The 21660-nt window shown below is 51.8% G+C and overlaps 1 protein-coding gene across 1 annotated transcript in view; it reads right to left on the bottom strand.

Moving 5' to 3' along the window:
• Positions 1–20747, bottom strand: part of LOC128826658 (deleted in malignant brain tumors 1 protein-like) — a 59225-nt gene extending 38478 nt beyond the window's left edge. Inside the window, exons 1-8 of the mRNA XM_054010072.1 lie at positions 20398–20747; positions 14284–14310; positions 12561–12890; positions 11447–11776; positions 9966–10295; positions 8846–9175; positions 7788–8117; positions 4992–5321 (exon numbers count right to left, since the gene is read on the bottom strand). Coding sequence (XP_053866047.1) covers positions 4992–5321; positions 7788–8117; positions 8846–9175; positions 9966–10295; positions 11447–11776; positions 12561–12890; positions 14284–14310; positions 20398–20512 — 2122 coding nt within the window. The 5' untranslated portion in view covers positions 20513–20747. The remainder of the gene's footprint in view (positions 1–4991; positions 5322–7787; positions 8118–8845; positions 9176–9965; positions 10296–11446; positions 11777–12560; positions 12891–14283; positions 14311–20397) is intronic.
• Between the last annotated feature and the right edge of the window lie 913 nt (positions 20748–21660).

The raw sequence follows: 21660 nt of genomic DNA, 5'->3' as shown, positions 1-21660 counted from the left end.
TGGTTCAATCTGCCCCTCCCCCCAAAGATAGAGTTAATTAAGGCTCCATTAGGAGTCTTTTTGGTTTCAGTGATCACTAGAGCTGAAATGACCTGCTGTGAGAAAGTGTTTTTGCCCAGCTGCTTCAGCACTGAGGGTTCCCCACTAAGAGCTGACAGTCACTGAGAGCTGGGTGGAGCCTCAAGAGAGCGACCTGCAGAGGTCACAGTAGAGCGGCCGGGGGCAGCAGAAGGTGAGGGTGAGCAGAGTGGTGAAATGCTAAAGGAAATTAGAGAGGCTATCAAAATTAAGAACCCAATAATAGTGGGGGATTTCAATTATCCCCATATTGACTGGGAACATTTCACTTCAGGACCAAATGCAGAGATAAAATTTCTTGATACTTTAAATGACTGCTTCATGGAGCAGCTGGTATGGGAACCCACAAGGGGAGAGGCAACTCTAGATTTAGTCCTGTGTGGAGCGCAGGAGCTGGTCCAAGAGGTAGCTATAACAGGACTGCTTGGAAATAGTGACTATAATACAATAGCATTCAACATCCCTGTGGTGGGAAGAACATCTCAACAGCCCAACACTGTGGCATTTAATTTTAAAAGGGGGAACTATGCAAAAATGAGGGGGTTAGTTAAACAGAAGTTAAAAAGTACAGTGACTAAAGTGAAATCCCTGCAAGCTGCATGGGCGCTTTTTAAGAACACCATAATAGAGGCCCAACTTCAATGTATACCCCAAATTAAGAAACACAGTAAAAGAACTAAAAAAGAGGCACCGTGGCTTAACAACCATGTAAAAGAAGCAGTGAGAGATAAAAAGACTTCCTTTAAAAAGTGGAAGCCAAATCCTAGTGAGGCAAATAGAAAGGAGCAGAAACACTGCCAAATTAAGTGCAAGAATGTAATAAGAAAATCCAAAGAGGAGTTTGAAGAATGGCTAGCCAAAAACTTCAAAGGTAATAACAAAATGTTTTTTAAGTATATCAGAAGCAGGAAGCCTGCTAAATAACCAGTGGGGCCCCTCGATGATCGAGATACAAAAGGAACGCTTAAAGACGATAAAGTCATTGCGGAGAAACTAAATGGATTCTTTGTTTCAGTTTTCACGGCTGAGGATGTTAGGGAGATTCCCAAACCTGAGCCGGCTTTTGTAGGTGACGAATCTGAGGAACTGTCACAGATTGAAGTGTCACTAGAGGAGGTTTTGGAATTAATTGATAAACTTAACATTAACAAGTCACCGGGACCAGATGGCATTCACCCAAGAGTTCTCAAAGAACTCAAATATGAAGTTGTGGAACTATTAACTAAGGTTTGTAACCTGTCCTTTAAATTGGCTTCTGTACCCAATGACTGGAAGTTAGCTAATGTAACGCCAATATTTAAAAAGGGCTCTAGAGGTGATCCCGGCAATTACAGACTGGTAAGTCTAACATCGGTACCGGGCAAATTAGTCGAAACAATAGTTAAAAATAAAATTGTCAGACACATAGAAAAACATAACCTGTTGAGCAATAGTCAACATGGTTTCTGTAAAAGGAAATCATGTCTTACTAATCTATTAGAGTTCTTTGAAGGGGTCAACATGTACTTAGATTGCCAGAAAGCCTTTGACAAGGTCCCTCACCAAAAGCTCTTAAGTAAAGTAAGTTGTCATGGGATAAAAGGGAAGGTCCTTTCATGAATTGAGAACTGGTTAAGAGACCGGGAACAAAGGGTAGGAATTAATGGTAAATTCTCAGAATGGAGAGGGGTAATTAGTGGTGTTCCCCAAGGGTCAGTCCTTGGACCAATCCTATTCAACTTATTTATAAATGATCTAGAAAAAGGGGTAAACAGTGAGGTGGAAAAGTTTGCAGATGAGGTGGCAAAGTTTGCAGTAAACTGCTCAAGATAGTTAAGACCAAAGCAGATTGTGATGAACTTCAAAAAGATGTCACAAAACTAAGTGATTTGGCAACAAAATGGCAAATGAAATTTAATGTGGATAAATGTAAAGTAATGCACATTGGAAAAAATAACCCCAACTATACATACAATATGATGGGGGCTAATTTAGCTACAAGTCAGGAAAAAGATCTTGGAGTCATTGTGGATAGTTCTCTGAAGATGTCCGCGCAGTGTGCAGAGGCGGTCAAAAAAGCAAACAGGATGTTAGGAATCATTAAAAAGGGGATAGAGAATAAGACTGAGAATATATTATTGCCCTTATATAAATTGATGGTACGCCCACATCTCGAATACTGCGTACAGATGTGGTCTTCTCATCTCAAAAAAGATATACTGGCACTAGAAAAGCTTCAGAAAAGGTCAACTAAAATGATTAGGGGTTTGGAACGGGTCCCATGTGAGGAGACATTAAAGAGACTAGGTCTCTTCAGCTTGGAAAAGAGGAGACTAAGGGGGGATATGATAGAGGTCTATAAAATCATGAGTGATGTGGAGAAAGTGGATAAGGAAAAGTTATTTACTTATTCCCATAATACAAGAACTAGGGGTCACCAAATGAAATTAATAGGCAGCAGGTTTAAAACAAATACAAGGAAGTTCTTCTTCACGCAGCGCACAGTCTACTTGTGGACCTCCTTACCTGAGAAGGTTGTGAAGGCTAGGACTATAACAGCGTTTAAAAGAGAACTGGATAAATTCATGGTGGTGAAGTCCATTAATGACTATTAGCCAGGATGGGTAAGGAATGGTGTCCCTAGTCTCTGTTTGTCAGAGGATGGAGATGGATGGCAGGAGAGAGATTACCTGATCATTGCCTGTTGGTCCACTCCTTCTGGGGCACCTGGCATTGGCCACTGTCGGTAGACAGGATACTGGGCTAGATGGACCTTTGGTCTGACCCGGTACGGTCATTCTTATGTTCTTATGGTGAGTGGCTGGCAGAGCAGCTGCCACCAGAGCAAGCACCCAGACAGCAGAGCAAGCCAGGCACTCTCCTCCCTGCCTCTATGGTGGGAGGTGAAGTCACACAGGTGCACCTCTGAACTCTGGGTCTTCACTAACCAAGGACAACCAATGTGAGTGGGATGCAGTAGAGGGAGAAGGAAAGGGAACCTTAAAGGAACTTTAGGTTGCTGGACTCTAGAACCTGAGGCAAGACACTGCCCAGTGTACTCTGGGATAGGTGTTTTGCTCATGGTTTTACCTATTTCCGGTGTTTTCCCAAGTTAATGGTGGGTTACTTCCCTCCTTTTATTAAAAAGTTTCTTTTCTGCACTGAAACTCTGTGCTTGCGAGAGGGGAAGCTTTGCCTCGTAGAAGCACCCAGGGGGTGGTGTGTAATAGTCTCAGGTTACTGGCTGGGAACTCAAGCAAGTTCTGTAGTATTGCTGAAAAGGAACCCCTAGAATCCTAGATATTGAATCCAGCCCTGGTCGCTGCTGACTCCACCTGGCAGAAGGGTTACATAGATATTGACTTGTGAAATACGCAAAAGAAGACGACTCCCCCCACTGACATGCAGCCACTTCTAGGGTAGGACAGGGCAGCTGAGAAACAGGACAGGGAAATATTTAGGCTGTGTAGGACAGGAAGTGTCCTGTGTCCAGCTGTTGGGGAAGTTACAGGTTCAGGGCTAATTCCCTGAGATGGAAATCTGCCGGAACACAGTGATTAGGAACCGGACACTTGAAAAATTGGCCCTAGATTTTTTGTTTGAGTGAGCGGCTGCAGGCTCCGTTGACACCAAATCCAACCAGTGGAAGCTGCAGTTACCCAGGTCCCCATTGCGTCACAGAGGAGTCTGGCCCAGGGATAACTAAACGCCAACTGGCAGAGGGCACAGGGATACCTAGAGTTATACAGGGATCCCCTGGATGAGATATATGCACAATAGCTCACCAGAGGTGTTTTGTGAGGTCTCTACCAAGAGCCAGCAGCCCGCTGGTCGACCTAACGGGAGCAAGATGTTTGTATGGGACATAGTTGAAGAGAGATGTAAAATACAGAATATGAGGCTCCAGAAGTGCTGAAGTGAAGCTTGTCACCTGCACCATGGCAATCCCTTCAGTTGAGCCAATCAGCACATAGAACAAAGCACATCCGAGGAGACAGGCTGTATTCACTGTCTGGGCCCAGTGGGGGGCCTGAGAATTTACAAAGACAAAGGACCCTCAGCACAAGTCTCTGAAGAGAGACCTCCTCTGGGAAGAGACAATGGTCTGTACCTACAAAGAAAGAGGAGAGGGGACAAGAGCTCCCTTTCACCCAGGAGGCATCTGACAGCATTTGTCTCAGGAACAGGAGATCACAGCCAAGCCTGGAGTAAAACCCTGGAAGGACTGTGGGGTGAGTGTTGCTCTACCAGACAGAAAAATATCTCGTTCAATGAGTCTAGGCTCTAGTCAGCGTGGTATGATTTTATTGGCCATGGAACCATTTCTTTCCAACCCTTCTCCTTGGTACCCCTCAAATCTCTACTCTCTGTGTAATCACTTATCCTTGGTGTGACTATGAAGTGATTTCAGGCTGTGCGTTGATTGGGGCAGAGATGGGAGGTGGAAATGGTCAGATGGGGGCCCTGTTCCTTTGGGAGCAGTGGATCTGTGAGTGCTGTGAATGCCCAGTGGGACAGGGGCTGGGCGCTGCAGGGAGACACGTGGATGGGTGCCCGTGGTGTGCGGGGGAGAGCCCAGGGTTGGGGTGGCAGGGGGTGAGGGTGGGGGCGGAGAGCCCAGGGCTGGGGTGGGGGGCAGCCAAAACATTTTTTGCTCGGGGTGGCAATAAACCTAGAGCCAGCCCTGGGAGAGCGTCCCCTACTGAGGCCCCATGCCGCTTCCTGCAGCACAGGCCTATAGATCTGCACAGGGGAATTAGGGTCATCGCAGCGTGTGAGAGGAGAGCGCCCCCTACTGGAACCGCCATATTGCTCCCTGAAGCACAGGCCCCAAGCACCATGCTGGGGTTAGTAATGGCTGTGAGGGAACAATGCCCCGTAATGAGCTTCCCACCCTGCTCCCTGCAACATGCACAGTGATGGATGAGGGTTACCTGCGCAAACAACACCAGCATCTTCTCCATGGTGACAGTTATTGTCTCCCCAAGGCCGAGCCCTGCATTCGGAGAGGCCAGTTTCTGTCCCTTTGCACTGAACATCGTCCAGCCAGATACGGTCAGTTCCTCGCCCAAATCGACCCCCTCCTGGGGCTGATAACGCCGTCCCGCAGCCCAGCTGCCTGCACACAACTCCAGCATCAATTATGTCCCAGCTGTCATCACACACGGTTCCCCACTGCTGGTTGTGAAGCACCTCGACCCTCCCAGTGCAGCGATTTGGGCCGTTCACCAGTCGGAGCTGAGTTACTTCTGAGATGCCAGAGTCTGCAAATACCCCAAGAGAATAAACACTCAGGGAGGTTCCTGTGCATCTGATCAGTAGTGATGCTGGGGAACGTAGCACCTCCCACTGACGGGTCTGAACAGCCTCCACACACAGCTACCGCCCATCAGGGTCTCAGTCCCCACCACTGATATGCAGCCACTGCTGGGGTGCAGCTGAGAAACAGGCAAGAGAAATCTGGCCCAGTCATTTAGGGAGGACAGGGGGAAGAATTCTGCATCCATTCACAATGGTGCCAAATGTTACAGGTTTATGGCTCATCAGCTAAGACACTAACTGGCCAGTGGGTTTAGGGGCCTGGTGCTTGACAAAGTGACCCAGGGTCCCTACTCCTTGGGAATGGCTGCAGGCTCCATCTGACACTGAATCTGATCAGCGGGATTCATAGATTCCCAAGGCCCAAAGTGCCCACTGTGACCAGCTAGTCTGACCTCCTGGGTAGCACAGGCCACAGACCTGCCCCAGAGTAATTCCTAGGACAGACCTTTCAGACAATTTAAAAATTGCCAATGAGGGAGGATCCCCCACAGCCCTCGGAAAGATGTTCCAACAGTTCATAATCCTCATTGATACAAATTTGCACTTTATCCGTAATCTAAATTTGTCTCTCTTGAACTTCCAGCCACTGGATCTTATTAATCACTTGCCTGTAAGATTAAAGTGCCCTTTATTATCACATTTCTGTTCCTCATGATGGTAATTACAGACTGTGATCAAGTGACCCCTTCACCTTCTCTTTGTTAAACTAAACAGATTGAGCTCCTTGCATCTATCACCACAAGGAAGGTTTCCTAATCATAAAAAAAACAGGATTGGAAGGGACCTCAGGAGGTCATCTAGTCCCACCCCTTACTCAAAGCAGGACCAATCCCCAGTCAGATTTTTACTCCAGTTCCCTAAATAGCCCCCTTAAGGATTGAATTTACAACTCTAAGCTTAGTAGGCCAATGCTCAAACCACTGAGCTATCCCTCCCCTCAATCCAATGATCCTTTGATCATTCTCATGGCTCTTCTCTGAACCGTCTTAAATTTATCAACATCTTTCCTGAATTGTGGGCACCAGAACTGGACACAAGATTCCAGCAGCGTTCACACCAGCACCAACTACAGAGGTAAAATAACCTCTCTACAGCTACTCGAGATTCCCCTGTGTGTGCATCCCAGGATTGCATGAGCCATTTTGGTCACAGAGTCACACTGGGAGCTCCTGTTCAGCTGATTATCCACCCCCCACCCCCAAATCTCTCTCAGAGTTACTGTTTCCCAGGAGAGAGTCCCTCTCCTGGAAGTGCGGCCTGTGTTCTGTGTTCCTAGATGTATCATTGAGTTATCATGTACAATGTCAATTTTGCATCGTTCTCGTGCAGTGCCAAGTCAAATGCCTTACAGGAATCTAGAGCAGTAGTGGGCAAACTATGGCCCGCAGGCAGGATCCGACCCCTCAGGGCTTTGTATCCGGCCCGCGGGATTGCCACCCCTGTGGCACCGTGGACCCCGCGCCGCTCCCAGAAACGGCCGAGTGAGGGTAGGGGTCAGAGGGCTCCATGCGCAGCCCTCACCTGTGGATTCCACACCCGAAGCTCCCATTGGCCATGGTTCCCCATTCCTGGGAGCAGTGCGGACCCAGGGCAGGCAGGGAGCCTGCCTTAGTGATGGCACGCCGCTGCTACTCTGAATCCGCTCAAGGTAAGCGGCGCCGGGCCAGAGCCCGCACTCCAAACCCCTCCCGCATCCTGCACCCCAACCGCCTGCGCTGAGCTCCCTGCTGCACCCCACACCCCACCTGCACCCCAACCCCCTCTCCTGACAAGCTTTGGTGCTCACACAGAGCTCTTCTTCAGGTCTGGGCTCGGTGTGGTTGGAAAGCTTGTCTCTCTCACCAACAGAAGTTGGTCCAATAAAAGACATTTCCTCACCCACCTTGTCTCTCTCGTATCCTGGGATCGACATGGCTGCAACTACACTGCATACAAAAATGGCAGATGTCTAAGTACATCAAGGCTATTCCCTCCCATCTCATCAGAATAAGACACCAAGTGAGTCTGACTCGAACTCACTGGTCACAGAGTGCCCAAAGTGCTGTAGTTGGTGGGGGGGATCAGAGTGAGCAAAGGGGCTCTCACAGCGATGTATACACCTCAGCCTGCAGCACGGTGCCCTAGCACCATGCTGGGGCATTGGGGTCAGCACTGACTCTGAGAGAGGGCAGCCCCCTCCTGTGGTCCCCAAACTTCTCCCTGCAGAAAGGCCCTTAGATGTGTCCTGGGGCCTTGTGGTTACACATAAATCTGCAGGGAGAGCAGCCTCCACTGAGCTCCAGCCCCACTCCCTGCAGCACAGCCTTTTGCATCAGGTGGTGCATTAGGGTCAGGACTCACTGTGAGGGGAGAGCACCTCAGTGAGTCCCCAAACTGCTTTTCACATGGGCATGACGAAGGAGGGTTACCTGAGCACACAACACCGGCATCTTCTCTGTGGTCACAGTTATGGTTCCCCCAAGGGGGAGCCCTGCATTCGGAGAGGGCAGCTTCGGTCCCTGTGCAGTTAACCTCATCCAGCCAAATTGGTCCAGATCCTTGTCCAAATCGACCCCCTCCTGGGGCTGATAACGCTGTGCCACAGCCCAGCTGCCCGCAAACAACTCCGGCATCGGTTATGTTCCAGCTGTCATCACACACAGTTCCCCACTGCTGGTTATGAAGCACCTCAACTCTCCCAGCGCAGCGACTTGGGCTGTTCACCAGTCGCACCTCAGCCAGGTGTGGAAGGGCTGAGTCTGCAAAAACCCCGAAGGAGTAGTCAGAGAGATTCCTGTGCATCTTATCCCTCCCACTGACAGGTCTAAAGAGCCTCAGCACACAGTGACTGACCAACAAGGGCTCACTCCCCACCACAGACATGCTACAACCTCTGGGGTGGAACAGGGCAGCTGAGAGACAGGCTACAGAAAGCTGGCCCAGTAGTTTAGGCAGGAAATGGGGAAGAATTTGTCTTTCTCAGTTACTGCAGGTCTGAAACTTAGGCCTATGAGATTGCCCAACTAGAGCATAATGTGTCACTGCAGCCAATGGCCCACCAGCAGAGGCCACACCTGCTGACTCATCATAGTCAGGTAACTAGCAGCAGACTGTTGATTGGACACCTTCAGGTACAGAGATTCCTGTTCCCGTTTTACCCCTTATCTGAACAACCCGTTGCTAGGCCGGCTGCTGGCCAGACGCCTGGGACCAGCCCAAGTTCCTGATCCTTGTTCCTGACTCCTGCTTCCTCGTCCAGTTACTGTTCCTTGCTCCTGTTACCATCCCTTGTTCCTGACGCCTGTTGCCTGGCTCAGGGAGCGGTGTATGTCTCACAGGGACACAGCACACCCTGCAGCACAGCCCCCCAGCACCTCACTAGGGCACTGGGGTCAGCACTGACTCAGACAGGAAAGCAGGGACTGTGCTGAAAGCTTCCCAGCCTGTTCCAGGCAGCACCCCCAGATACGTGAGAGAGGAGGGTTACCTGAGCAAACAACGCCAGCATCTTCTCCGTGGTGACAGTTATTGTTTCCCCAAGGCCGAGCCCTGCATTCTGTGAGGGTAGCTTCTGTCCCTGTACAGTTAATATCGTCCAGCCAGATGGTGTCAGATCCTCTCCCAAAGTGAGCCCCCCCTAGGGCTGATAACGCCGTACCACAGCCCAGCTGCCTGCACACAACTCCAGCATCAGTTAGGTTCCAGCCATCATCACACACGGTTCCCCACTGATGGTTGTGAAGCACCTCGACTCTCCCAGCGCAGCGATTGGGGCCGTTCACCAATTGGAGAGGACCTGGGACTGGAATGACGAAGTCTGCAAGTGCAATAAACACTCTAGGAGATTCCTGTACATCTGATCACAAGTGAGGCTGATGAATGTATCACCTATCACTGATGGGAGTGACTGGCCTCCTCACACAGCTACTGCATGTCAAGGGCTCAGTCCCCTCCACTGACATGCTGCCACTTCGGGGTGGGACAGGGCAGCTGAGAGTCAGGGCACAGAAATATGGTGACTGTGCATGACTGGAAGCAGGGGGAAATGTTTGCCTAGCCAGAGCTGTGGGGGATGTTACAGGTTCAGGGGTAATTATCTGTGGTGCAAATTATCCAGCATGGTTGTGCTAGGAACCCAACTGCTGACGAAGTGACCCGGGTTTCTAGTCCCCAGGAGCAGCTGCAAGCTCTGTTTGACACCAAGTCCCACAGCTGGGATCCATGCTTACCAGTGCCCCATTGTGCCAGAAGGGCGGGAGATCAGAGCGATCAGAGCGGGGAGGGGGCCTCTCACTGTGCCCCACACACTACCCTCTGCAGCTCACGCCCCCTAGCTCAACTCCGGGGAATTGTGAGCATCACTGACTGTGAGGAGAGAGCCCCATACCCTGCAGCACAGACCTTTTGTCAGCCAGCGGGAGGACTGGGGTCAGCCCAGACTGCTAGAAGAGAGCGCCCCATACTGTGTTCCCAACCTGCTCCCTTCAGTACAGGCCCATAGCACAATGCTGGGGCACAGGAACTCAGATGGGGAACCAGGGGCTACACTGAAAGCTTCTTAATCCACTCCCTGTAGCACCCACCATGACAGAAGAGATGAGGCTTACCTGAGCACACAACACCAGCATCTTCTACGTGGTTACAGTTATGCTCTCCCCAAGGCCGAGCCCTGCATTCGGAGAGGGCAGCTTCTATCCCTGTGCAGTTTACCTCATCCAGCCAGATACGGTCAGTTCCCTGTCCAAACCGAGACCCGCGTGGGGCTGATAAAGCTGTCCCACAGCCCAGCTGCCTGCACACGACTCTGGCCTCAGTTAAATCCCAGTTGTCATCACACACAGTTCCCCACTGCTGGTTGTGAAGCACCTCGACTCTCCCAGCGCAGCGACTTGGGCCGTTCATAAGTCGGAGTTGAGCCACTTCTGAAATGCCTGAGTCTGCAAACACCCCAAGGGAATAAACACTCAGGGAGGTTCCTGTGCATTTGATCACTAGTGACAATGGAGAATGTAGTGCTTTCCACTTACAGGTCCACACAACAGATACCCATCAAGGGCTCACTCCCCACCACTGACATGCTGTCACCTCTGGGGTGAATCAGGGCAGCTGAGACACATGCTAGGCAAAGTTGGCCCAGCTGTTTATACAGGAAATGGGAAAGAATTAGGCATCTCCCATGCACTACATGTCTCAAACCCAGGTCCACGACGTTGCCGAACTACAGCCTTACCCGTCACATCACGGTGAAATGAGGGAATAGTAGCTAATGGTCCACTGGCAGAGGCCCACCCACCACAGGCAGGTGACTAGAAGCAGACTGCTGATTGGACACCTCCAGGTGTAAAGCTTCCTGTTCCCATCCTACCCCTTGTCTGAGCAACTCGTTTCTAAGGCTGCTGCTGGCCAGACCTCAGGGACCAGGTTCCTGCCTCCTCGCTCGGTTCCCGCTCCTTCCTCCCATTACCACCCCTTGTTCCTGGCTCCTGCTGCCTGGCCCTGTGCCTGCTCCTTGCTCCCATTACTGTCCCTTGTTCCTGCTTCCTCAGCCTAATTCCAGAGACCAACTCTGACTGTGGCTTGACCTTGGACAAGGCTTCAGACTCTGTTTCTGGCTTTCATATTTTGTGTGATTTCCAACCGTGATCCCGATGCCACCTTGTCTTTGACCACTAGGCCACACCGCCGTGTTCCTGGCCCTGACAATGTCCAATCCCATCTACGCCAAGGGCAACATTAGTTAAGTTGCCAATTTCCCGGGACACTGGGGTCAGGAGCCTGATGCTTGGCAAAGTGATCCAGGGTTCCCAGTGAACAGCTACAGGCTCCAGCTGACACTGAATCTGACTGGGGGGACCAATGGCTACAGAGTGCCAAACTGTGCCATAGCTTGGCACTGGGACTGGAGCGGGCAGAGATGGCGGAAGGTCTCTCACAGGGACACATACACCTCTCCCTGCAGCACAGCCCCCCAGCACCTCGCTGAGACACTAGGGTCAGCACTGGCTCAGACAGGGAAGCAGGGACTGTGCTGAAAGCTTCCCAGCCTGTTCCAGGAAGCAGTCCCAGTGATGTGATGGAGGAGGGTTACCTGAGCACACAACACCGGCATCTTCTCCGTGGTGACACTTATTGTCTCCCCAAGGCCGAGCCCTGCATTCGGTGAGGGCAGCTTCTGTCCCTGTGCAGTTTACGTCATCCAGCCAGATAGTTTCAGAACTTCTCCCAAAGTGAGCCCCGCCTGGGGCTGATAACGCCGTCCCACAGCCTAGCTGTCTGCACACGACTCCAGCATCAGTTAAGTCCCAGCCATCATCACACACGGTTCCCCACTGATGGTTATGAAGCACCTCAACTCTCCCAGCACAGCGATTGGGGCCGTTCACCAGTTGGAGAGGACCTGGGTCTGGAATGACCGAGTCTGCAAATGCAATAAATACTCAAGGAGATTCCTGTGCATCTGATCACAAGTGATGCTGATGACTGTATTGCCTACCACTGATGCATGTGACTGGCCTCCTCACACAGCCACTGCATGTTAAGGGCTCAGTCCCCACCGCTGACATGCTGCCACTTCTGGGGTGGCACTGGGCAGCTGAGAGTCAGGGCACAGAAATATGGTGACTGTGCATGACAGGAAGTAGGGGGAAATGTTTGTCCAGTCAGAGCTGTGGGGGACGTTACAAGTTCAGAGGTAATTATCTGTGGGGCAAATTGTCCAGCATAGTTGAGCTATTAGCCCAACTCTTGACAAGGTGACCTGGGTTTCAAGTCCCCAGGAGTGTCTGCAAGCTCTGTTTGACACCAAGTCCCACAGCTGGGATCCATGCTTCCCCAGCGCCCCATTGTGCCAGGGAGGGGTGGGGGATCAGAGCGGGGAGAGGGCCTCTCACTCTGCCCCACACACCACCCTCTGCAGCTCATGCCCCCTAGCTCAGCTCTGGGGAATTGTAAGCATCACTCACTGTAGGGAGAGAGCCCCATACCCTGCAGCACAGACCTTTTGTCAGCCAGCGGGAGGACTGGGGTCAGCCCAGACTGCTAGAGGAGAGCGCCCCCTACTGTGTTCCCAACCTGCTCCCTTCAGTACAGTCCTTAGCGCTGTGCTGGGGCACAGGAACTCAGACAGGGAACCAGGGGCTGCGCTGAAAGCTTCCCAATCCACTCCCTGCAGCACCCATCATGACAGAAGAGATGAGCCTTACCTGAGCACTCAACACCAGCATCTTCTACGTGGTTACAGTTATTCTCTCCCCAAGGCCGAGCCCTGCATTCGGAGAGGGCGGCTTCTGTCCCTGTGCAGTTTACCTCATCCAGCCAGATACGGTCAGTTCCCTGTCCAAACCGAGACCCACGTGGGGCTGATAACGCCGTCCCACAGCCCAGCTGCCTGCACACGACTCTGGCCTCAGTTAAATCCCAGTTGTCATCACACACGGTTCCCCACTGCTGGTTGTGAAGCACCTCGACTCTCCCAGCGCAGCGACTCGGGCCGTTCACCAGTCGGAGCTGAGTTAGTTCAGGGATGCCTGAGTCTGCAAATACCCCAAGGGAATAAACACTCAGGGATGGGCTAGAGGAAAGGAATATGGGGCTTTTCCCCTATCCTTTACTCTGGCTCCCTTTCAGTCCCAGTGTGGCAGACTGGCTGGCTCTGCAGGGCTGAGAATGGGACACTGCGGGGTTCTTCTCGGGAGGTCACCAGCTCTGATCCAGCCCCAGGCAGGGGGGAATGGCTGACTCGTGGGATGGAGAATGGGACACAGGGTCTTTCACCACAGGGGACTCTGGCTCCAGTAGTCTGTGCGAGGGGGATGAGCTGACGCAGTACACTGGGGGAAGGAGACCTGGAACTTTTCCTCTGGAGGGCACCAGTTCCCCAACTCAGGCAGGGGCTGTGGCTGGCGTGGGGGGCACAGGCACTGGGCTTTTACGTCTGGGGCCCTGGGGCCAAGCTGGTAGTGAGTAGAAGTCGCAGCCATTGCAGTTCTCTGATGCCCAAAATGTGAAATGAGCTGCTGGGGTTAATTCCCCTCCGTGACAGGACAGGTGTGTGCAGGCCACGCCAGCCCTCAGTCTGAGCGGCTCCCAGCCGAGGGGCAAAGGACATAACTGGTTAGGAGACTGAACTGTCCTTTGACCCTGCCTGGGCTCCCTCCCCGTCCACGCCCCGATGACCCTGCCTGACCAGAGCCAACAGCAGCAGCCTCGCGGGGCTGTAGTTCTGCTCCCCAAAGACTCCACTGGGGCTGACTGGGGCTGACTCGGCTCTTCTATATTCCACAGCGCCCGGACAGACAGGGCCGGCCCTGGGCTGAACTGAGCACCCTCCTGTGGTGACAGCACCACGGTAGCTAGCTCCTGGTACCCCACCCCCATCTCCCGCAGGCCCCAGCTAGCGTCACTCACGGCACCTCCACTCCCCCGGTGCAGGGGTCGGGGCCATGCGTCAGCCCCAGCCAGAGCTGAGCTGAAATGGCTCTAACAATAACTCAAGGCAAAAATATCTTTTGGGGTCTGATCCTTTGCCAGGGTAAATCTGGGGTCACCCCAAACTGAAGCAGCTCAACCAGGAGCTTCCACAGCCCAAATGTAACTTGGACTTGCTAGACAGGAGTGAGTTCTCGAGATGCTGGGTGGCCTGGGTATTTCCACAGGGACCCAACAGCCAAGATGCCCTGCACTCTGCCACACAGTCCGCCTTGCTAATAATTCACTGGTGGGGAAAACAGAGGCATGTAGTGAGCCTGAGTCTGGCAGAGGCAAGATTTGAACCCAGTTCTCCAGTTCTACATTTGAACCACTAGTTTAAATAATCTTAACTCTGCCCTTCCCCACCCCGGTTTATGAGATAGCTGTACCCAGAGCTGCACCCTGCAGCATGCACCCCACACACACCCCGCACCCTCAGCCTATGTTTGTATTTACCTGCCATTGGGAGTCCTGTCATAGAAGCTGAAAGAAAGCAAAGACATGAGGTAAGTCTCTATCTCCATGACTGGACACTTCAGGGATCTCCAAACACTGGCTGATGTAAGCAGTGGCCAGAGTGAGCTCTCCCCTGCCATCTGTTGATGCACTGGGAGAAAAGGTCTCAGCTGCACATCATATTTCAGTGACACTAGCTACTGACTCTCAGGGAGGTGGATTGCCTACACTGATGGGAGAATGTCTCCTGTCGGCCTTGGTAGTATCTACACTGTAATTTTTCCAGTGCAGATGAGCCCTAAGTAGCTGGCAAAATACAAGACATGGTGAGCGACGTCAGAACCAATGACACTGCACCAGCCCTTCCAAACCGAGACACCTGCTTTCACACTGCCTGCATCGCTGAAGGTCCCACACACCCTGCTCCCCTCAGGCATGACTGGGGCTAGTGTCCCCCCACCCTGGAGTGTGACAACCCCACAAGCCCTGTAATTGGATGCAAAAGTGTATTATACTGCTCACCCAATAGGTGGTGATGTGTGTAAAATACCTTATTTTAAGCCAGAGGTGGGAAAACTATGACCTGCGGGCCACATCGGGCCCACGGGACCCTCCTGCCGGGCCCTGAGCTCCTGGCCTGGGAGGCTACCCCCTGCCCCTCCCCTGCTGTTCCCCCTCCCCCGCAACCTCAGCTCACTGCACCGCTGGCAGCACAATGCTCTGGGCGGCAGGGCTGCGAGCCCCATGGGGCAGCGCAGCTGAGAGCCTGACCCGGTGCTTTGTGGTGCGTGGTGGCGTGACCCTCCAGGCAGCACGGTAAGGGGGCAGGGAGCTGGGGGGGAGGGGGGTGGATAGAGGGCCAGGGAGTTCAGGCTGGTGGGCAGGGGGCAGGGGTGTGGATAGGGGTCAGGGTGGTCAGAGGGTGGGGAACAGGGGGGTTGATTGGGGGCAGAGGTCCTAGGGGGCAGTCAGGAAGGAGGGGGGGTTGGATGGGGTGGCGGGGGGCAGTCAGGGGCAGGGGTTCCGGGGACAGTCAGTGGACAAGGAGAAGGGGTGGTTGGATGAGGCAGAGGTTCTGGGGGAGCAGTCAGGAAAGAGAAGAGGGGTTGGATGGGACAGCGGGAGTCAGTCAGGGGTGGAGGTTCGGGGAGCGGTCAGGGGACAGGGAGCGGGGGGGATGGATAGGGCAGAGGTCTCGGCGGGGGCGGTCAGGGAACGGTGGGGGGGTTGGATGGGGCAGGAGTCCCGGGGGGGCCGTCAGTGGGTGAGAAGCCGGGGGGGGGGGAGATGGGGGCGGGGGCTGGGCCACATCTGGCTGTTTGAGGAGGCACAGCCTCCCCTAACCGGCCCTCCATATAATTTCCAAAACCCCATGCAGCCCAAAAAGTTTGCCCGCCCCTGTTTTAAGCTGATATCAGCCATGCCTGGCAGAGCATTAAAGGACCGTGGTATGTAAAAGGAAGCTCTGTGACCAGTCCATGTTTGGTACAGAAGAACATGACATGGCATGTGGAATAAATTAAGAACATAAACAGAAGGAACACAGCTAGGAAGGTTGCAGGATCTCATCACCGTGCCACTCTTCACTGCCCCAGAGAACTTCAGCTTTCACAAACTTTACCATGGACACACTGGAAACAAGATTTCACATTGCTGCCAAGCTGCATAAGGAAACTGGAGATATGCAGGTATTGTCTTTAATGTAGGCTATGGGAAGGAGGCCGAGCATATCTTTAAATCCTTTGACTTTACTGAAGACAGTCACAAAGGTGACTATGAAAGGGCTCTGGCTATGTTCTATGCATACTTTATACCTCAGAGAAATGCAGCTTATGAAGAAGCTTCTTTCCACCAGAGAACTCAAGAACCAGGGGAAAGTTTGGAATATTTTATAAAAGTTCCACATATATTGGGTAAAAACTGTGATTTCAGGAATGCAAAGGTTGAAAATAACCGAATAACCTGCCTGTGTGCGCTAACAGATAAAAAAATTTCACAGCAGCTCCAACTGAAGAGATTTAACTCTCGCCACAGCTATTCAAATAGCAAACCAGTCTGAATTAGTCAAACAACAGAACAAAAGGCAGGAGCAACTTGTTAAACCTGACACTAGCTATGGCTTAGCTTAGGCTATGTCTACACTAGCACTTGCTGTGGTATAACTTACGGCGCATAGCGGTGTGAAAAAGCCCCGCCCCCCCAAGCGATGTAAGTTACACTCACCTAAGCACCGGTATGGACAGCGCTATGTGGGCGGAAGAAGTTCTCCCACTGACATATCTACTGCCGCTCATGGGGGTGAAGTAGTTAAGCCAACTGGAGAGCTCTCCCGTCATCTCAGAGTGGTTACATTAGAGAGCTTGACACAGCTGCCTTGCTGCAGCTCTGCAGCTGTAAACTCTCTAGTGTAGCTCTTAGAAGCTATAAACAGATATTTGAGTGTTAAAGGTCATTACCATAAAAGGCATCAGGCAGGGAGAGAGAATGCCCAGACTAAGAGGGACAGCCTACATACACTAGGTGTGGAAAAGGTCCTATCCCAAGGGATGATACGTGTCCAGCCAGAGGCACATGGGGTAATATTTGCATGAAATATGGACATTTTGCAGCTGTTTGCAGCACCAGAGCAGTTATGGATCTGATTCAGATTACAGACAATCAAGAGCCGTTGTTTCTGGGATCCATCACTTGTGAGGACATGGAGCCTGTCTGGAGAGTGAAACTGAATGTTCATGGCAAGACACTTGACTATAAAACTGACTCAGCAGCTAATATTTCAGGAATCTCAGAAGGGACTTAGAATCCCCTTCAACCTCTCTGTGACAGGGTGGGGTGTTCCCATCTAGCACGGGTGAGTGCACCCCAGTCTTCAAGCTGTCCGTTCTCTCCAGACAATGCATCCCAGTGGATAAAGTCAATAGGGATGCCCTTGTCGGTAGGGTAGTGAGGCCCAGTGACCTGAGCCCATAGGATTGCCCTGAGCCACAGGACAGAAAAGTCTAGTGGCCTGAGTCAATAAGGTTTGCCCTAGTCCATGGGGTGGTAAGGCCTTGCGTCCAGAGTCAATGGGTTTGTCCTAATCCTCAGGGCAGAAGGCTTACTGGCCGGAGTGGGGATTTGGCTGCCTTCCAGAGGTGAGTGGCAGCCATTTTAGGGGGACCTTGGCCCTCCCTGCTCCACTCGGTCACAGCCCAGGACACTGGTAGTGGCGAGTAGGCTTGATACACGCTGACTGCTGTAGGGACAATGGCTAGTCCTTCCATGGGATACTTCCTACTGTGTCTCCTGCAGTCTTGGTCTAGACATCCTCTGGGTCTCTGGTCTCCCTGGACTGTGCTGCTCCCGGTGGCTCCGACCTCCGAGTGGTGTCCTCGGGTACCTGAGCATCTACCTGGGTCTTAGCACCTCTGGCTCCCGCAGTCTGGGGCTTCGACAACTCCCGGGCTGGAGCCTGGGGCGTGAGTCCTTCCTCTCCAGCGGTCTGCCCTGACTGAGCTGTGCTGCTCCCTTTTATAGAAGTGCTACACTTGGTGCATGCCTAGTAGGGACTTGGGGGTGTGGCCTCTTCCACTCACAGTGAGGAATTAACCCTTCCCCATTCGGTTTGGTGTGAGTGCACCCTGTCACATCCTCCCACAGCTGAAGTCACCTGAGGGCTGTGACTAGCCCTGGAGGTACTCTTAAATGCATGGGACAGTTCACCACAGAAACAACTTACTAAGACAAAAGCTTTGCATTCAGAGTGCATGTGATCAAAGAACCACAGACCATCAACCTTCTCAGCAGCAGCCTGTCAGCCACGATGGGCTTAGTGAGAAAGGTGGAAGAACTCACTGAAGGATTTGATGATATAACACAAAATCAACCTGTGGAACTCTTTGCCAGGGGATATTGTGAAGGACCAAACTATAACAGGGTTCAAAAGAGAATTAGAGAAGTTCATGGAGGATAGGTCCACCAAAGAGTATTAGCGAGGATGGGCAGGGATGTTATCCATAGCCTCTTTTTCCCAGAAGCTGGGAATGGGTGATAGGGGATGGATCACTTGATGATTACCTATTCTGTTCATTCCGTCAGGGGCACCTGGCATCGGGCATTGTTGGAAGATAAGATACTGGGCTAGATGGACCATTGCTCTGATCTAGTATGTCCGTTTTATGTTCTTATGATATTAGGCTTTTGAAAGGAGATCCAGTACAAATCCACTTAAGAGACGTCGCTGAACTGTACAATGTACAAACATTTCTACCAGAGAGACCTTGCATCTATTCAGAGGTTGTCATTACCTAGTCATCATGGACTATTTTTCCAGGTATATAGAGATAATGTACTTGAAAGACATGTCACAGTGTTATGGAGAAACTGAAGTGCACCTTTGCTCACTTTGGTATTCCAGAGCAACTAGTGACAGACAACAGACCACGATTCACTGCAGCAGAATTTGTCATTCCAAACTAAATATGATTTTGCTCTTATTGTGAGCCTCCCACATTTCCCCAAGTGAATGGAGAAGCTGAAAGAGATGTACAGACAGCCAAGAAAATCCTACAGCAGGAAGACCCATTCCTTGCTCTTCTGAGTTACTGATTAACACTGATAGCAGCTGCTGGATATGGTCCCGCACAACTCTTGATGGGAAAACAATTCAGAACGATTGGTCCAAATTTGGAAAAGAACCTATCTCCAAAGGGGCCAGACATGAAGAGAGTCGCCAGCTCGTATAGAAAGGCTAAACTGAGCTTATTGTAATGGCATTAGGGGTGGGTTATTGTAAAATGGGACCCTACTTCACCCTAAGTTATCTTGGTGAGAAGCAACCCATCTCTCATCAACCCTACTGTTACCCAGAGGAACAGGCTGAGCATGGTGCAATGTCTTTGGAAAGGGGAGGGACACTAGTAACTCCAGGGGACTTCCTTCCCCCAAGTTATCTAGCAATTTGCCTTTCTGTGATCCCAGAACACCTTGGGATTGAGTTTAAGGCTGCAAGCCAATTACCAGATGGAGGGAAGTTATTATTCCCCTCTGTTCGGCACTGGTGAGGCCACATCTGGAGTATTGCGTCTAGTTTTGGGGCCCCTACTACAGAAAGGATGTGGACAAATTGGAGAGAGTCCAGTGGAGGTCAACGGAAATGATTAGGGGGCTTAGGTACATGACTTATGAGGAGAGGCTGAGGGAACTGGTCTAATTTAGTCTGCGGAAGAGAAGAGTGAGGTGGGATTTGATAGCAGCCTTCAACTACCTGAAGGGGGGTTCCAAAGAGGATGGAGCTCAGCTTTTCTCAGTGGTGGCAGATGATAGAACAAGGAGCAATTGTCTGAAGTTGCAGTGGGGGAGGTCTACATTGGATATTAGGAAAAATATTTCACTAGGTGGGTGGTGAAGGACTGGAATGGGTTACCTAGGGAGGTGGTGGAATCTCCATCGTTAGATGTTTTTAAGGCCCGGCATCACTAAGCCCTGTCTGGGATGATTTATTTGGTGTTAGTCCTGCTTTGACCTCCTTAGTTCTCTTACAGCCCTAATCTTCTATGATTTTATGATCCATCGTGGCTAATAAGTATGTAATGAACCAATGTGCTATGTTCATTCTAATGAATGAATTCTTCACCAGACTCGGCCTACAGTGCTGCCGTAACATGAATTCTTGTGTTTGCATAATAAATAATAGTTAAGAAATGAAGCGTCAAACACTGAACAAACACAGTGAGAGCAGGACAGAAGTTAGGTCATTTGTGGCAATCATTTGGAATCCTGTGTGCAGTTCTGGTCACCCGCGTGCAAGACAGATGGATTCAGAAGGGACCAGGTGCAGAGAAAGGCTGCTAGGACGTTCGGGGCATGGAGGCTGGTCAGATAAGAGGAGCTTGGCTGGTTTAGCTGGCTCAGCACAGGCTGAGCAGGGATCTGGTACGTGCAGTTAGATAGATCCTGGTATCACCCCCCCCCTGCTCTAACCACTAGACTCCCTTCCCCTTCCATGGCAGCAATAGACCCCAGTAGTTCTGGCTCCCAGGACACAGCTATGCCGTGTCTGATGGGTTGGGCTGCGGAATCACATGGTGCTCCCAGAGCTATTCAAAGCCAGAGCAAAGAAAAAAGGCCACTCACCCCAAAACCAGGCCAGGAGGATGGGGATCCTTGTATTCCCAGCTCCAGCGCAGGCAGCCGAGCTCCTGCCATGGGGGTGCCCAGCTGGGAGCAGGAGGCACCCGGGAAGTCCCATGTTCAAAGCACAGTCCTTGTGGGGCAGCGTGGCCAAGCGTTAGGGCAGGCGATCGTCCTTGTGAGAGAGGCAGGCTGAGCTCGGTGTGATGGTCACAGTCTGGGAAGCTGGGGAGATGGGGCAAGCATCCAAGGGGGCAGGGACCCAAGGGGACAGGGGGTGTGACAGGCCTCTCACTGCAGAGACCCCTCCCTCTGCGCCCGCCTGCAGTGACCCACTTGGTGTGTGCAGCTGAGCCCAGAGAGGAGAAGTGACCCTTGTGCCCTGCGCTGTGGCTTTATTTATATCATTGGATTGTGAAATACGTGTTCCTGAAACATGCTGCGCAAACAAACCCCTCTTGGAACAGCTGGTTCTGGGTGACATGGGGCGGAGGGGCTGTTCCTGGAACTGGTTCACAGGGAACAACAGAACCAATCCATGGAGGCCTGATGGACACAAGAGAGGTGCACGGGTTTGACTGCAGATTCAAGGATCAGCCCATGCAGTTAAAGCGACACTGAGGGCTGTGTGGACCCCCTTACTCCAGCTGAACAAGGCTGAGGCTTGGCCTGATCTACACCTAAATCTTAGGTCGACCCAGCTACATCGCTCAGGGGGGTGAAAAATTCAGACCCCTGGAGACGTGATTAAGCCGATCTATGTCCTGGTGTAGACACCAGAAAGTGGAATGAAGAATTCTTCCATTGGCCTGGCTACCGCCGCTTGGAGGGCTGGATTAACTATGGCAAAGCCCCTTCCATTGCTGTAGCGTCTGCAACACAAAACCACAGCACCGTAGCCACAGCACTGAGTTGTGCCACTGCTGCGGTTGTGGTGTAGACACAGCCCTTGTCTGCCCAGGGAAGGGGCATCACTGCACTGACCTCACCCCCGTGTACCTAGAGCAGGTCCATTCGCACCTGAGCTTATGCCCCAGCCATGTTCCCATGTTGTCATCTCTGCAAATCCCAAAAGGACGCAGCCTCCTTGCAGATCGAGCGTCACCCGGCTCAGTCTTTGGCTAGCTCCTGAAGGCGCTCGGGGTGGATGTTTGGTGTATTCCCCTCCTTGGCGATGTCAGTGGAACAGGGAAGTGTTTGTTGCCTACGTGATCACCGTCTGCCTAGCAGCTTTCGTTGGTAAACACGTTTCGTAATTCATTGGTC

This window comes from Malaclemys terrapin, chromosome 20 (assembly GCF_027887155.1).
Source record: "Malaclemys terrapin pileata isolate rMalTer1 chromosome 20, rMalTer1.hap1, whole genome shotgun sequence".
Classification (NCBI taxonomy): domain Eukaryota; kingdom Metazoa; phylum Chordata; order Testudines; family Emydidae; genus Malaclemys; species Malaclemys terrapin.
This window is presented reverse-complemented; position numbering and strand designations above follow the sequence as displayed.